This window comes from Excalfactoria chinensis, chromosome 4, assembly GCF_039878825.1.
Source record: "Excalfactoria chinensis isolate bCotChi1 chromosome 4, bCotChi1.hap2, whole genome shotgun sequence".
Taxonomy (NCBI): domain Eukaryota; kingdom Metazoa; phylum Chordata; class Aves; order Galliformes; family Phasianidae; genus Excalfactoria; species Excalfactoria chinensis.
This window is the reverse complement of record NC_092828.1, coordinates 6,370,270-6,387,045: the sequence shown is the minus strand read 5'-3', so window position 1 is coordinate 6,387,045 and position 16,776 is coordinate 6,370,270. Positions and strand designations below refer to the sequence as shown.

At 39.5% G+C, this 16,776-nt stretch overlaps 1 protein-coding gene across 1 annotated transcript in view; it reads right to left on the bottom strand.

The window, feature by feature from the left end:
* UVSSA (UV stimulated scaffold protein A) overlaps positions 1–16,776 on the bottom strand; it is a 48,284-nt gene that overhangs the window by 17,741 nt on the left and 13,767 nt on the right. Inside the window, exons 7-8 of the mRNA XM_072336060.1 lie at positions 9,249–9,351; positions 210–387 (exon numbers count right to left, since the gene is read on the bottom strand). Coding sequence (XP_072192161.1) covers positions 210–387; positions 9,249–9,351 — 281 coding nt within the window. The remainder of the gene's footprint in view (positions 1–209; positions 388–9,248; positions 9,352–16,776) is intronic.

Here is a 16,776-nt window from a genome sequence, read left to right as displayed (position 1 = left end):
CTTAAGAGTCCAAAGGAATCACTAACAAACTCCCCATTTTTAAGCAGCAAATGTACATCTGAGCAAAATAATTGTACCTTTTAAATGAAAACAAGACAGCCTGAACTTTCTGCATGCCCAGTTCCTGAGCAATCTGCTATGTGTTTTCTTTAGTAATAAATACAAGTTAAGAGGTTTCTTCAAATCCTGAGAAACTGAACAAAAATAACCTGGCCTGTGGAGGTGTTAACTTTGGTAGTTTGTCTCTGATAAGCCTCAGAGTTGCAGCTGCACAGGTTGGATCCAGTTCATCTTCATTCCCTTTCAGCCGGGCACAGGAGCTGAGAGGAGCTGGTCCCACAGGGGCCTTCCTTGCTGGTGCTTTTGGTGGTGACTGGGGCTCAAGGCCTGAAAAAGAAATCAATGATGAGCAGAGGACTCATTTCCCCTGCCCTCCATGCTCCACAGCAGGGCCAAAGCAGCTCATAACACCGTTACTTGTAAAGAGGCTGTCTCTTCAATTCACATTAGATATTAATCCCATTCATAGACAGTGGTATTTCTGCCTGCAACATTTCCTTCTTTTAGAACAGAATACTAAGGAGCAAACCAGCTTTTAAATTGGTGTGACATCATGTGACAGCAAAGAATGACACTACTTAGTCTAAAAAAAGGGGGATTTTAACAATATATGTTAGCCTCAAATGTGATGCTGCTTTCTACATACAGGTTTCTAGGGTCACAGTAGCTGTCATTTCTATAGTCAAGGTTACATCAAGGTAAAGTGGAAGCAAGGAGCTACTAACACTACATCAAATAACAGTTCAGCTTCAATTCCTAAATACATCCTCAAACAGAATCATCTAGAGAACTCTCTTATTTCACAGATACTAAAATACACAACATGCCAAGATGAACCATCTAAGAAGCACAGCAGTACAGCCATAGAGTGCTCTGAAGGGACAGTGAACACATGAGTGACACCTGAGGAACAAACCCACTGTGAGGCAGCTTCAGGCAGAGTTCAGCAGCAGCAGCTCAGCGGTGGGGCGACTTAATCACTTCATACAGCTCGATTAGCTAGTCGGCATGGACCATAATGATGCAATTAGATAGACCAAGCAGTTGAATAGCACATGCTGCTACCAGCTGAGCTAGAGAAGCAACTCTATTAGCTGGCAGCAATAACAAGAACTTTTCAGCCAACAGCAGCTGAAATGGAGAGACGTGGTCCCTCACACCAACGTAACAGACAACATTTTCCCTCACAGAATCTTTTTCATAGAACTTCTTCTAGACTGAAATGACATCTACCCCAAAAATATCAACCAGAGCAGATCAGTGCTCCTTCCTCGCTCATTCATCCTCACATCGCCTTCTCTAATGAAAGCAATGAACGCGTCACGTTCACCTTGCTACCTAACTTAGCTTCCCAAAGTCAACAAGGCTTTAAAGAACATTGCATTGAAAAAAACACCAAACCAACCATTTAAAAGAGTAACCTGAACACTGGAAAATGGCCTGAAAAATAGCAGAAGGAGCAGCAATAAGAGAAATTATAATTAAACAGAATAGGTGGGAACTAAGCAAACATCTAGGCTAACAAGAAATGATCTCATGACGTTTATTAAGGTGTAGACTTGCCATTCATAAGGGTTGGTGGAACCTCCACAGAAATGTTTTGTCTCAACACTTAATATTTTGCTGAAGGGAATGACCTTAAATTTATATAACAGGTAAGGGGGAAGGACAGGACTGCATCTCAGCTTCTTTCATTGTGTGAAAAGCAGAAAGCCCTTCTAGAGTGTTTTGTATGAAGACGATCAAAGTGAGACAGAATTAACCCAAAAGACTCTGTCAGGATTTGGACGAGCAAACTTCCCATGATGTTAGAAACCACTACAAGCAAACACAACCTTTGGCGTTAACAGGGTTAGCTCAGAAAAAATACATGGCACACTGTATCTGTAATGCAAAATTACTTAGATTGTATCTAGCACTTAAAATGCCTTTCTTTCTTTTGTTAAGAAACAAGGATATCCTTCTGCAAAGAATACTTTAAAGCAAAGGTTTTGAGAGCGTGAGTGTACTGTATACAGATCATCTTGAAATCAAAGCTAACAGGTGTGAATCTCTCACCATATCTCTATTCCTCTTCAGAGAGATATGTGCACACACACCAGAAGCTCTCAAGCAACCCTAGCTCTATTCAATCTTTTTCCTATCATATGTATGGAAGCACAATTGCCCACTCATGAATGAACTGATGTTGTTCAGTAGGGGACAGCAGAGGCAGGCACTCAGCAACACAGAGAGAGAGATAAACGGACAAATTGACAATTAGATAAAAATCACACTCAAAAGATCAATACAAGAATTCTTAAGAGCTACAAGAAAAACTATTTTTCCCATTGATTTCTTATTTTAAACCATTAACAGGGAAACAGCTAAAAGTAAATACATCGCCACGCTGCTACCACCACCTCTACTGTGGATCTTTTAACATCTGTTTATAAAATTAGTTCTTGCAAATGAGATGAAGAGCCACAACGTATATAGTGCCATCTCAGTGGTGCCCAATGTCAGGGTGGGTTTTTCTGTTGCCTTGCTTTTAATACGCAGATGGAATTAAGTGCAGCTTTACAAGTACAATTCCTCTTAAGGATTCTGCTGTTCTGTGTATTTTATTTGACACAAGTACAGTACCTGGCTTCAAATCGTTCCACTGGCGGCTTTTAGAAAGAATCATAAAAACATTCAAGTCCCCTTTTTTGCTTAAATTGACCAAATGGCATCTATTTGCCTGAAGCAATAAAGTAGAGCGTATTCACAAGGCAAATCGATAGAAGGAAAGAGAGAGGCTGGGGTTTCAGCTGAAATTAGGCTGCTGAATGCTGACATTATTGATTTTAGCTAGTTCAGCTGGCCTTGTAATTAAAATGTAAATTTGAGAAAGAGATTACGTCCTGACAGAAACGGTGGGATTAGGGGGAAAGATAAAAGCCCCTCAGTGAAAATATAGAGAAAGAGCAAGCACGGTTTTCCTCAGCCGTGTGGATTTAGACGAAATCTAACTACTTCACATTCACTTCAGTTTAACTGAACAAAACGAAGGCAGAATATAAACAAGCATTACAGACTTCAACTTTCCTGCAAAAAAATACAGTAATCTTTGTTTCTTATTTGTTGAATCTTAGTCAAGCCTTATGCATGTGATCTGTATTGGCAGAGACACATTCCAAAGGTATCAGGAAAATCCAGAAGTTTGGGGACAATACTTATGTGCTGTGTTCATGATGAAAAATCCTGCAGGTATTTTACACTCAGAGGGTGGTGATGCACTGGAACAGGTTGCCCAAGGAGGCTGTGGGTGCCCCATCCCTGCAGGCATTCAAGGCCAGGCTGGATGTGGCTCTGGGCAGCCTGGTCTGCTGGTTGGTGACCCTGCCCATAGCAGGGGGTTGGAACTGGGTGATCATTGTGGTCCTTTTCAACCAGCTCTTTGGGACAGCTTCCAAATAACTCAAGGTTTCAGATCAGTTCTGCTGTCCCTCTTGCACAAACGTGTGTGAACAAAATTAACACAGGTGATGCGTGGTAGGAAAATTTATCTCTGAAGGTGCTGCTACTCACATAGGATGGGGCTTTGAATTATGTAAGCAATCCCTGACAGATAACTGATGCTTATGGTACCGTTACTAATTAAAAGAACTCTAAATTGAGAAAAACAATTAGAAAAATAGCTGCCGCAAACTAAATCTAAAAAGCATTTATACAGAGATAATGCAGATTTTTATCATTTATTGTTATTGGAAACTTCTTCCTTAACATTAAAATTTAGTAGCAGATCCATTTTTTTTTTATCCTACTCAAATGCCATTAAACAAATGGCTGTCAGCAGCTGCTCGGTCAGGATGCTAAAATGCCAGAGATGCTTTCAGCAAGCATTCTCCCAGCACAGGTAAGCCATGCACACAACCCAAGGCAGCTTATCTTATGGCCAGCTACACAGTAATGTATGTAAATGATGCCTTGAAAAAGTTGCTGAGCGCAGCTGATAATCATAGGTTTTAAAGAGCTGAAAGAGATGCCCCAGCAGCCCTTTACTGCATGTATGTTATTTACACATAGCCAAAACTTTCAGCATTCTGCTTTGGAAATTGAAATGAAAGGAAAAAAATAACAAATGTTTGTTAACACCACATATGGTGTTTTGTTTGCTTTATCAGAATCATAGACTATGTTAATTTGCTTCAATAAAAATTCTCATTAATTAACCCTATTTACTGATGTTTTAAAAATCGTAAGAATCAGGATAATCAAAACATGAGCACTTAGATTAAAACCTTTCTATTCCCCACACCCTGATCTTTTACACTTTATCGTTCTGCAGTCTCCACCCACTGCATGGACTCGTGTGAAGCACACCAATACTGCAAACGCTCATAAGTATTACCTGCAATCTGCACAGTCACCATTAGTTTCTAAGAACTTCACTAGGAATCACACATATCCTGTGTCTTGTCAGATCTCCCATCAAACTTATTTATGTGGAACAAATTTGTTCGTATCCCCGTATTTCGCCTAATACAACAAGTGAGGAAGGGTTTGCTTGGCTTACTAACTCAGATGCATCAGAAGAAACATCTATGATCAATACTCCTACACAAATGTACGAGCATCTTTTTGGAATGATCTTCTTCCATGAATATCTTCATTTCAGATGCTGCATTACACAAGCTTTGCTTCTAAGTGCCACTATATATAAGTAAGATATGTGTTTGTATACAGACACAAAACATACTAGTATAATGAAGCAAACTCACCTGTGAACTTTTAATTATATACACCTAATGTTGTATATGCTATGAAAAACTGAGACTGTTCATTATATATTTGATGACAGCAGATCAGGGCTAGGATCCTAACTTCATCTCTGGTTCCATTATCTATACATTTACAGCCAAGCAATGCATGCTATTTCACTTAAAAAACACGTTTGATTTAAGCTATTACAATGTTAATGTTATTCTCAATAGTAGGGACCTGTTGAGGGACAGAAATGAAACTGTGTGTGAGCTGCGTGTTTTAAATTTGGGAAAGAGGAACCCAAACTTCACAGATTACTAAAAGATGAAGATAATTAAATAATTGTTTGTCCCTCCCCTGCAAAACCTGACTTTTCCCCATAGGGAAGTCAGGTAATGTCCAGAAGTCCTTCCCAGAAGTCCTTGTTTAATCTAACAAGAAGTAGCATGAAGCAATCACGGTGACGGTGTAGTTCCAATTCTCAAATTCAATTCCCAAAGAGCTGTGCTTTGCACACTATGAAGACTGGGGGTTTATTTCCCCAGGATCTGTTCTGAAGCTGTTCCTCCACACAAAACTCCGTGTTCATCACCTGTAAGAACTCCCTCAGGAAGCTCAGACCAACATTACTCCTCTATGCAACTACAGAATCAACAAGTGATCAATGTCTGTGAGGTGCTCCAGCACCACACCACCCTCCAAGCAAAACATTTCTTCCTCTGTTTCTTCCTAACTTTAGTATGTTTTTAAGTAAAGAACACCTCAGCTTTTAAGTAGTCGGTGTACACACACAAATGGAAGTTACTCATTAACAGACGAGAACGTTTGGATGTTGCGTTGAGGGACATGGTTTAGTGGGAGCTATTGGTAATAGGTGAATGGTTGGACCGGATGATCTTTTAGGTCTCTTCCAACCTTGGTGATTCTGAGAACCAGAGCAACCCTATGAAATTATTTTTCATAGCATTCTTCTTCAGTCCAGCACTTCTTTTTAACAGCACAATACATTAAGAGGCCTCTATGGTACCACGGAACGGCTGGTCTCTTGTCTGTTGCAGACATCAGGTGCAAGTGTAAATAAGGATTATACAAATGGGAGGTCATTAGAAGTCTGGTAATGCTAATTTGGCATGACACCCGTAATGGGTTTTATCTTCATACTTCAGTTATCTAATCACCTAAATTCTTTTAACAAATTTACATTTAATCATACACATGGAAATTCAAATCGACTTGTTTAATTCTCTCTCCACCCAAACCGCACCCATCCTCAGTTCATATAATATATTAAATATCACCATCCATTTTGGGATCAACTCCTTGCACAGACGTGCACTCAATGACGTCCATCAAAGACATCTATGCCTGGCACACAAAACCTCCTGTGTCTAAATATCATTTTTCACCAATTTTCCAGATCTCACGAGAACCACAACTGCACGCACGTATTATTAAAGCAGCACCTGAACTTGGAATGCACCTTTTGTTGGTAGGATGCCTTCATTTTCCCCAAGAGAAGTGAAGGAAAAGAAAGTGATTTTTAAATCAATAATCTTAACGATTCTATGATTCTATGTGATGTTTCAATCAATTCATGATGACCAGGAGGTTTTACAGCTCTTTCTGAGAAGCTGTTCCTTTTCCCTGGTTTCTTTAGGTAAAGTAACACAAGAAAAATGTTTTAAATAGTTCACATATTTTCTCCATAGCACTGAGAATCTATTTTGCATGGAAGATTTGGTGCTGCAATTAAGGCTGCTGTCTTAGCTTAGAATCCTCATGAACTAAACATGAGCTAACAACACGAAGGTAAAAAAAAACAACTGGATTACATTAAGACAAATCTGCAGCCACCCCTATGGGTAACTACACTCACACAGGGAAGAAAGAGCTTCATTTAATTAGATATGCAGCCATCTAACATAACCACCTCTCCATGATAACATGCTATATTTAAATCAATACATTCTTGTGTATTTTAGAAAATGCACTTTTCTAAACAAACAAAAATTGGTCAAAGGGATGTTTACTTTGTTTTTGCTTGTGGAAAATACATGCAAAAGTCATTTCAGGAGCAAGCACAGCTCTCAGTTTCACTCATGCAGACCTCAAGTAATTGCATAAGTCATTTCGTTTCTGCAGTAGCTGTATGTTGGCTCCTGAAATAGATTTTGAACTAGTAAACGATGAGTTGGACCAAGAAAAGCATAGAACTGCTTGCATAGATGCTCTTTCCTGAACTGGGAGCTTAGGTAATAACTTCTGGTGACAGCAAGAAAACCTGAATGCTGTCAGAAATACCAAGAATGATTCGTTTCATTCAAAAATGCCATTTTCAACAAATACCTGATAAAGAACAACCGTGACCATTAGATCCCACATAGCTGCAAGCATATAAAGTGAGAGATAGGTAACATTTTCTGATTGGCTTCTTCACTACAAGATGTATTCCTATCAGCAATACTTTAAACAGGCCAGGTTGGATGGAGCCCTGGGCAGCCTGGTCTGGTATTAAATGTGGAGGTTGGCAGCCCTAAACTCATTTGCTGATTTGTTATAATCACCAATGTTTTATGACTCTCCTTGATTATACGTGCATAAGAAACTTCTCACAGCTATCTGGAAGGCTGCTAGCCATTTCTTACATTATATTCTCTTTTTTGGTTATTGTTGCCAGTCCCACTGTTAGCAGTCATCAGAACTTACTCAGTGTTCATTGCATGACTAAGGTAGTTAGGACAGCCAACGCCTGCTGTTAACATTCTTCTCAAAGAAGTGTATCTTCTTAGCGTGAAGGAAAGTGTAGAAGCTGCTCAGTTGCTACGTGTGTCTCCTACAGCCCTTCACCACTGTCCTGTGGTTGCTTTCAGTGAATACACCCTGCTCCACACTCTCCAACCACAATACTATCTCAGTACACTCAGCTTCCCAACACTCCATCTTTCCCAACTACTGGTTGGACAAACTACATGCCTGTAGATTGTGTCAAGCAACACATATGTTAAGAGTCAAACCATGCAACATTGCAGCCATCTGCTCACCAGGGCAACAGTTTAATCTCAGTTCTCCATATACAGCAGATGCATTACATGCTTTTTAGAGGTACAGAGAAACAAAGATATTCACCTTTAAATCAAGCCACTAGGTGGGGAAAGCAGACAGGTGTGCATTCTGCACAGGCCTTATGAACAAGGGTGCTGAGATGTGTTCGTATGTTAAATCCAGATATGTTAAAACAGACCGAGTGCCTAGCAGGATGTCACTCCAGGAGATGCCCTGAAGCTGACTGCGCCCACTACAAGTTATCATTACTGAAAAAACTTTTGCTGTCTGTAACCAAATTTGCTAGCAGAAGGCAACAAAATGATCACCTGAGACACATCGTGTTGGGTTTACACAGACGCACATACTCTTGTTTCACCAAAAAGATGCATTTGACATGTATAGAGAAGAGCTAGAGCCTGAATTTTATGATGTAAACTGCAGATAAGTAAAAAATAAGCATGAACAGGATTGAAAAAGGTAACAGCAACAGCCTTACACAACCGCCTACAGAGAATGTACAAGCAAGAAACTTACTCTAATTTACTCTAATGTCTAAGGTTTTTTAACTCCATTGTGATGACAGCTACCCTCTACAACAAACTGAAATCTTCTGAGTCTTTTAACACAAAATGCTACACTGAGCTGCAAAGCTGCAGACACTTAATCAGTTAGACATGCAAAGAACAAGGAGTAGCACACAGAAATGAAACTGAGATGAACTTGCCTCAGTTACTCCTCACTCAGTTTCACAGAAATACATTACAAGTGGGTGTGTGTATATGTATATATACTTATATAAATATATGTATGTATAAATAATCTTTACAAGGAATTAAAAGAAGGCTTGCTTCATTTAAACAAAGCAGACAAGACCAAGATTATATTTTGTCTTCTGTTATGTGCCTAATAGCCTTTAAGCAGAGAATTTTAGCTGAGTTCCTTTTAATATCTTGTGATAGCAATACCCAACAACAAGCCTAATTTCGGAGCTGTAGATTGGCTACTCCATGGGAGGAAGCAGCAGCTCCAACTGGATTTAATGCTATTAATTAAGAGACAAAACTTGATTCCATCTCACCAGACTGTTATCAATATTTCTAATATTTGAGTCCTTCACTTTGCAGTCCCTTCATTCCCTGTGTTTATGGCACAAACATACATAGTGCTGCTTCTGGCTCTAAACTACAATGGGACACAATGGAATGAAATTAGCTTCAAGTCTCAGTTGCTCCTGGAAAGTATTTGTTTATGTAGAGCCAATTGCTGCTCCCCCTTTCGATGTAAGGACTTCCTCATAGCAGCCAGAGAGATTACCCACACCACTGATCACTTTATTACTTCATAATGGCTGTTTATTTACTTTAGTGCAGCAGTAACATGCAAGGGTAAAGCCTTTCACAGCTGGGCAAACTCACCATATTCCTTACGCAGGTGGTCTGGAATGTGGGGCTCATAACCTTCCTTTTCAGGGACCTCCACAAAGTCATCATCGTCGTCATCATCATCTGAAGCTTTCATCTACAGAGATGATTATTATTACTTTTTAAATGTGAAGACAGCTTCTCATTTCCCTTTACACTGCAAATATTTCACAGACATCATGATAGCCCCACTGAGGCTCTCTCTGTCAAAAGTATTTCCCTAATTATGTATTTAATCTTCCCCTAAGATTAGAACTTTGGTTAACATTTTATCTTTAAAGCCGCACTTTATCCTAAGGGCTTCTTTAAAGACTCTTTTATCCATTACAACAGATGCAGTGGCTGAAGCTTGAGAAAGTGCGGAATTATGAAATAAAACCAAAAAATCTTAGAACAACACGAAGGTTTTGATTTAATGAGCAAATTAAAGCCTTATTTCTTCTCCTTTGCTTGATTTTACTCATTCAGCTGCCCTCAAATAGTCCGTGGTGTGTTACCTAGTATCACAAAGTTTAAGGGTTCATAAACAGAGCAGATAAATGGGAGAGGAATCTGATGGACTGGGTGGCTAATACTGACCAAAGTCAGAACATGCAGCTACATCTGTACACTCATGTTTCACTGGGTTGTTTTGCAGCAGTACTTACAACACCGACAGTACAAATTCACATACACAAAACCTAAAGTTTTCAACAAGCTGAAATACAAACATGGACTTTCTACCAATCAGCCAAATTAACTAATGCACACAAGTGGGCTTCCTACACTTCATTTCAGCCAGCTGCTACTGTATAAGAGCAAACAAGCCTCTACATTTTGTTCTAAGTTTGTTTCACACCTGAAAATGATTTATTTCTCTTGTAGCACACAAAAGGTACAAGAATCTGTGAGACCTCAGATGTGGGCAGTACTATCAGAACTACACATATGAAACAGAAAGTGTTACCTACATCAAAAGGCACCTGTGCTGAAGGTTTTGTCCACCTCAGGAGTCACCTAAATGCAAACACCACCACGATGTGCGCATTATCGTATGCTTGCCACGCACTCTTGTAAGTTGAGGATGCAATAAGGGAGTACTGACAAAAAGCAACCTTTCCTCAGAGCCCTCTATCACTTTTTTCAACTTCGCTGCAACAAGCCAAAGCTATAGATAAGGAATTGCATCATTTTCACTATTTCCAGCTGCGTTTTTGCTTCTGCTGCTGCACCTGACTGATGTTGATATTCATATCAACTACTCACTGAACACGCACAGGAGGATACTGCAGGTTTTGCCTGCAGCAGAATTCTCCCCATTTAATTCACTGCTCTAATCGCGTGTCACAGCTGAGTTCCTTTAAATCATATATATACACTCCGAATCAAAAAACTAGAAACCAATTTGATTTATTGGACATAGTTTAAAAAATCAGCACTTCTTCAGTATTACTTGCAAGCTGGATTGAAACTCATTCCTAATAAGCAAAATCAATTGATATTAATACACACTTCTAATGAAAGGACGGCATAAGGTTGAAGTATGATTTCTCCTTTAAAAAGACTTGGATCTAAGAAAGATCTGCAGTTCCAGATGGAATAAAAAAGAACAAAGGTTTACCCTCTTGAAGAGCAGAGCACATTTCCCAGACCACGCCACCACACACTGAGAACGCCTAAACAGCCTTTATTTTAAAGTTCCAGCATAACCACGTTTGAAAGAAGCCTGCTGCTAAAATGAGCAGCACCCACAACACAACCCCATTATCACTGCCTCCCATTGGCAGACAGCGACTTGCTGGGCAATGTGGAGGATTCCACATCATAGCTTACTTTGAATTGCACTGCAATCATTTCTTCTCACCTAAAGGAAAGATGCAGTTCAGGCCCTACCTGGCATGGCCAAGACAGACACGTGCTGAATCTGATCTCCAGCACAAACTGAAATACAATTCTAATGCAAACAAACAAACAAACAAAACCAACCCAAACGAAAGAAAAAGGGTCAAATATTCTACCACTAAAACTTGCAAAGGCACAACATGAGAAAGAATTCTACTTGTGTTGCTACCCCCTTGTTACATGCCAGGGCACTTTAACAAAGTTTGACACTAACACCCATTGCTGTCTCTCCAGCCAGAAGCACAGCAACATCAAACCAAGCCCAAATTTGCTATGGATGACCTTACCCTACAGCTTAGTTTCATAGAAGGAAAGCAAAACAACTTTTACTTCACACTGTTATTTTCTCTGTTTTACTTTTCCTGTAGCTTTTAGTTACTAGTCTGTATTCACCTCAACAGCAACAAGTATAAGGAACTGAGAAATAATGACAAACTAGCAAAAGAAAACTCAGTTCAGACAGAGCACTAACTTAATAGGCCGAAGGTATCAGCTGGTGTAATACAAGCGTTCACATGCACGACAACCTGAGAGGAGCAGAAAGAATCCACAAGAATTCAGCAGCTGAAATTTCCTCTTACTTTTTCCTCATGCTATTGGAGACGCATAGATCTCTGTACATAATATACTAAAATGCAGTGTGCTTTGCTAACCCTCAACTTGAAAACTGCAGTGGAAGCAACTTTCCTGTATTACCTGCATGCTCTCAAACTTTAAAGCAGCCTGACGGAGAGAAGGCATAATCAGATGCAAATTCACTTTGTTTAGGTATAATCCATGAACTGTGCATTCAAGTACTATAGAAAACATTAATCATAGGAAACTGTAATTTTTGTTATCAGTCTAACACTAATCAAAAGGGAAACCTGTCACTGCCGCTGACCTGTGAAACGTCCCAATTATACTCTGCGGAAATGACAGGAGCACTTAACTTCCTCACTGAGTAAATGACGACGATCAATCAAGTTTGAATAACAATGAGCCACGGAGCTGAAAATTATTTTTTGTATAGAATCTACCCAGGAATTTATGAAAGGTGAAAAGCAACCCAAGGTTTTCGGGGCATTATGGCTTTCAGCTACTGCGCTGCATATCAAACACTAAACAGAATTTATGTGTTTTAATTTTCTAAAAGGTAGATGTGGACTTGGTGCTACAATGCATAACATATAATGCCAGCTTTTAAATATGGGGGTCATTTTCATAAAATATTATGCTTATTGTTCACACCCTTGAATTTCACTGGGGCATCCTATTAAATTTAGATTTCCTATAGAAAAAATAAAATTAACTGCTTAGCTAACTTTCAGGAATTAAGTCCCTTTTTAATTCAAACAGACATAAAATCTTTTTTTCCTCCATAACATCTTTAACAAGACAACTTGTTTATCTTTTTTGCTCTCGAGTACAAAAGTCATCACCAGTGGAGATTCAAGCAGTCTCACAGTGGCAGTGGCCATTTCCATCTCAATTTGTCACTCCAGCAGTACTTCGTCAGAGCCATCCCACTGATGCTGTTTTGTTCCATTCCTTTTCCATAAGGAGGAGGAGAGTTAGTGAGCAACAGCATTGGTCAGAAACGCCTTTCTTTTTCTTCCAATTCTACTCTTAAACCATGAACAAAGTCCCGTAGCAAACTCTACAGATGCTGTTTCAAAGTTCATCCACTTGTTATCCGCTTTCCCCACTATACAGAAGCTTTTCAGGCAATTGCCACGAAGAACCAACCATTAAAATACACATTTAAGAGAATGTTTTTTGGTGGCAGAATGAGTAAATTACAGTTTTTTGGGAATGAGTGGTTAGGCACTCCCAAATGTGAAAAACAAGATTGGTAAAAACACTATTTCTAGTGTCCTATGCTGGAAAAAGAGCAAGGTATAAGCTCAAGTGATAAGTACTAGAAGGCAAAGCTTTTCTTGCAGTATACAGAACTAAATAACTCTAAGCAGCCATGCAACTAGTTATTTCTAAATAAGCTGTTAAGGAACACAAGGAAAAAAATATCCTATTCTCAAGTCCATTCCAATTACCAGGTGACACAAGAAGCCTCTAACTTAGTTGGGCAGACTTGGAAGAGAGAAGGTGAACTAAAGCTTCCCCTGTAGTGCTACAGGACGGTCAGCTGAAGGGAGGTCAAGCAGATTCCCAGACATTGGAGGCTACATGCACATCTACTGTTCATCAAGACTGATAGAAAGATTTTCAGCTCGATGTTAAACTGCTCCGCACCCACAGTGACAAAGCAGCATTCCTGAGTAGATACCTCACTGTGCAACGACACAGGATTTAGCCGGGCACTTTGCACATTTTGAGGCTGAACTGATTTGAAGATGAGAATACAGTAAAACAAGCCAAAACGAAGCATGGGAGAAGCATGGGAGAATACCCATACATTATTTTCATTGGAACCAGTTAGCACAACTCCTCAGTTCTCCAAATTTTCATTAAAAACTTAAAATAGTGGTGACTTCCCCATCAAGACAAGCACAGTCAAGCCATTTGTTCCCTAACCCGTTGAAAAACTTGAAAATCAACAGATGTTTCCTACCCAATTCCCACCTAGAAAAATAAAAAGCCCCAACAACTGAGAACAGGTATGGAACGCCAACAGAAATGCAATCCTATCTTCTACTTCAGAGTCATCATTCCAAGAGCCCAGTGGTGAGCGCAGCTCAGCACAACCAGAGATCCAGTTAAATATCTCGTTCAGTCACCCCAACTAGTAATAAATCTAAATAAATGGAATCACAGAATCCTTAAAGAGACCTCTGAGGGCCAACCAGTCCAACTCTCCTGCAATAATATATAAATTAATTAATTAAAACAACACAAAATCTTCACCCGCCATATATTACGTTGAAATATGCAAGGGAAAGCCTTTGGTCCTCTTCCCAGTTTTATACAAATTGTTTGCTACCTTCTATTAAGAGGATTTAAAAACTCTGAGCCTCTGCAATCATAATTAAATTAAGCAATAAAAAGGACTGAAATACAATGCAATCAGTTTATAGGAGTAGATATTCAGCGTTCACTTATTATTTCAGAAAAAGAAAAGATAGCAGACGAAGAAGTCCTGCCTACTCACTAAAACACCACTTGCAAACTACAGCTGGGACCATTAAATAAATTTGGCATGGTCTAATTAACTTGGTTTGCAATCTCAATTACTTTTCACCCAAGAAATCACTTTTGTTCAGTTTTATGCACGTCTGTTCCCCCCCCCTTTTTTTTTTAAAGAAAAAAAAAAATGATGTAAGGCATCCTCAGACAAGTGAACTCTAAACTTCATTTGTCTTTCAGCAGGCTTGATGGCTATGCATTTAAAAACCCATTCTATCTTATAAACTAAAAATTAAATGTACTCAGCTGTGATGGTCGTCATTGCATCTGCTATTTATATGCTAATACCCTCACTGGAAGATCTTGCAAATTATTCCACCATGTCAATATCTCATGTGCACCTACTCAAAGCCAACTAAATATTTTTCTAGAGGCAGAAGATTCAGGTTAGGGAATCGGAATATTTATCACCACGGAGCTCAGCTAAAGGGGCAACCTCCAGCAAGTACCTATTTTATTTGACCACAACACAAAACATACTTCAGTCATCTGAAATGAAATTTGGGGGATATTCAGTGCAACCAAACATGGACTGCATAAGAATAATTTCTTCAGTACCAGTAATAGAAATTGAATAATCAAACAACATATCCTGCGTGGAAGGACTTCTAAAAGTTCTTCCTTTTCCCATCCTTTTATATTATCCAATATAAGATGAAAAGTAAAAAGTAAATAAGTGCTGTCAAAATGATAGATTTCAGGATTGTGCTTGAGTTTCTCCTGAATGAAACACAGAAGAGTTATATTTATAGGGATGCCCATACACAATCCCTCCACTCTGCTCCATGATTTGAGCATAAATTCAAATCGATGTGACTACAAATCAAGATATGTGGTCCACGCAAATGACATTTTATGTCTACCAGTAAAAGTATCATTGTTCATTCTGCTCGTAATTGCTCAACAACACACAGGCTACTGGGACAATCTGACTTTTAGTTGGGAATGCACTTTTTACATTATTTTATAGTTTCCAGAAGTTAGCAGAAATGCTTCAAGTGCTTGAGCCCAAGAATTTAGTGCTGAATTGGCATACATTGCTGCAAATTGCTTTAGCAACAAGAACTATCCAGCAAAGCAGATTTTCTGTAGAGCACTGTATGCTAGCAATAGTCTGTGAGCGTTATCACTTCACTGTTCTAGTGGTGAAAGCCTGGAGGTCACTCAAGACTTGTATCAAAGCCTTCTCATTCCGTCTCTTCCAACCCAAACCACTCTATGACACTAAATGAACAACAGTGGTGATGTACATTGCACAAAACCTCTATCATTACTGTGTTTCTGAATCCTAAAAGACAAGCTTGTGGATTTTAAGAAAGACCCACGCAGATTTATTTAGAAAAGACCAGTAGATCTCGAGATGCAAGACCTTTGTTCTAAATGAGTCACTGTTGAGAAGTACGCCCACCTATATGCATTTAGTTTCATAGAGAACACCAGTAACTGATCAACAGATGCATTTAACCCCATTATCTCAGGAAAATATTGCAAAGCAAGTTTAGTACTTATTTAGCAGTAACCACTGAAGATATGCCCTCAGATGTATTTTGTACCCCACTGCTCAGACTTCTATCAATCACCAAAACATTAAACAAGTATATTAGAAAAGCAGAGACTGGAACGTATCTCACTGACGTGGTTACTGTGGTTACTTCAGGCACTAGATCTTATTGCACAGTAAGCATGCATGCAGCCTAGAAAGGGTCTGGATATTTTTTCCTTTACTTAGTGTAACAGCAAGTTAGGCAGAATTCTATGGACACTGCTGCCAGAGCACAGCAAGTTCCACACTGATATGCAAAGGAACTTCTTCACACTGAGGGTGATGGAGCACTGGAACAGACTGCCCAGGAAGGTTGTGAACTCTCCTTCTCCTGGACACCTTTCCATATAGCCTCTATAGGGGGACTGGACTCGATGACCTCTAGAGGTCCCTTCTAGCCCCTACAACTCTGTGACTCTGCAATCAAGTATCACAGCAGACCCTGCTAAAGAGTCTGTCCCTTCCTTCTTGTAGCCTCCCTTTAGATACTGAAAGGACACTACCAGGTCACCTCGGAGCCTTTTCTTCTCTTCCCAAATAATTCCCTGTTGTTTTTTTTTTTTTTTTTCCAGTCTACTATTCACACTGGGAGATGAGGTAATAATATCTCACTCCATCAGTTTCCAAGTTCTCTGATTAAGTACAGACTGAACTTCATAATGATACGTTCACTACCTGAATTTATTGAGTTGAGGGGATGGTCTTAATCTCTCTTCCTGGATTATGTTCCAGTCAGTTCAGGTCCCTGCCACAACAGGAGCTCAACTGCCAGAACAAGGGAGGCACTGGGAAGCATCACAGGAGGAAACAGACACAGGACAGCCCCTTTTGACTGCTGCACACTTTTAAGCAAACATGGAGCCAAGTGTAAAACCAGCTCCTCCCTTCTCCATTCCAGCTGAGTAATTCCCTCAGTATGCTGTTCCCTGTATGCGGGTATAGCCAATATTGTCCAAAGCCATTGTTAGAGGCTGT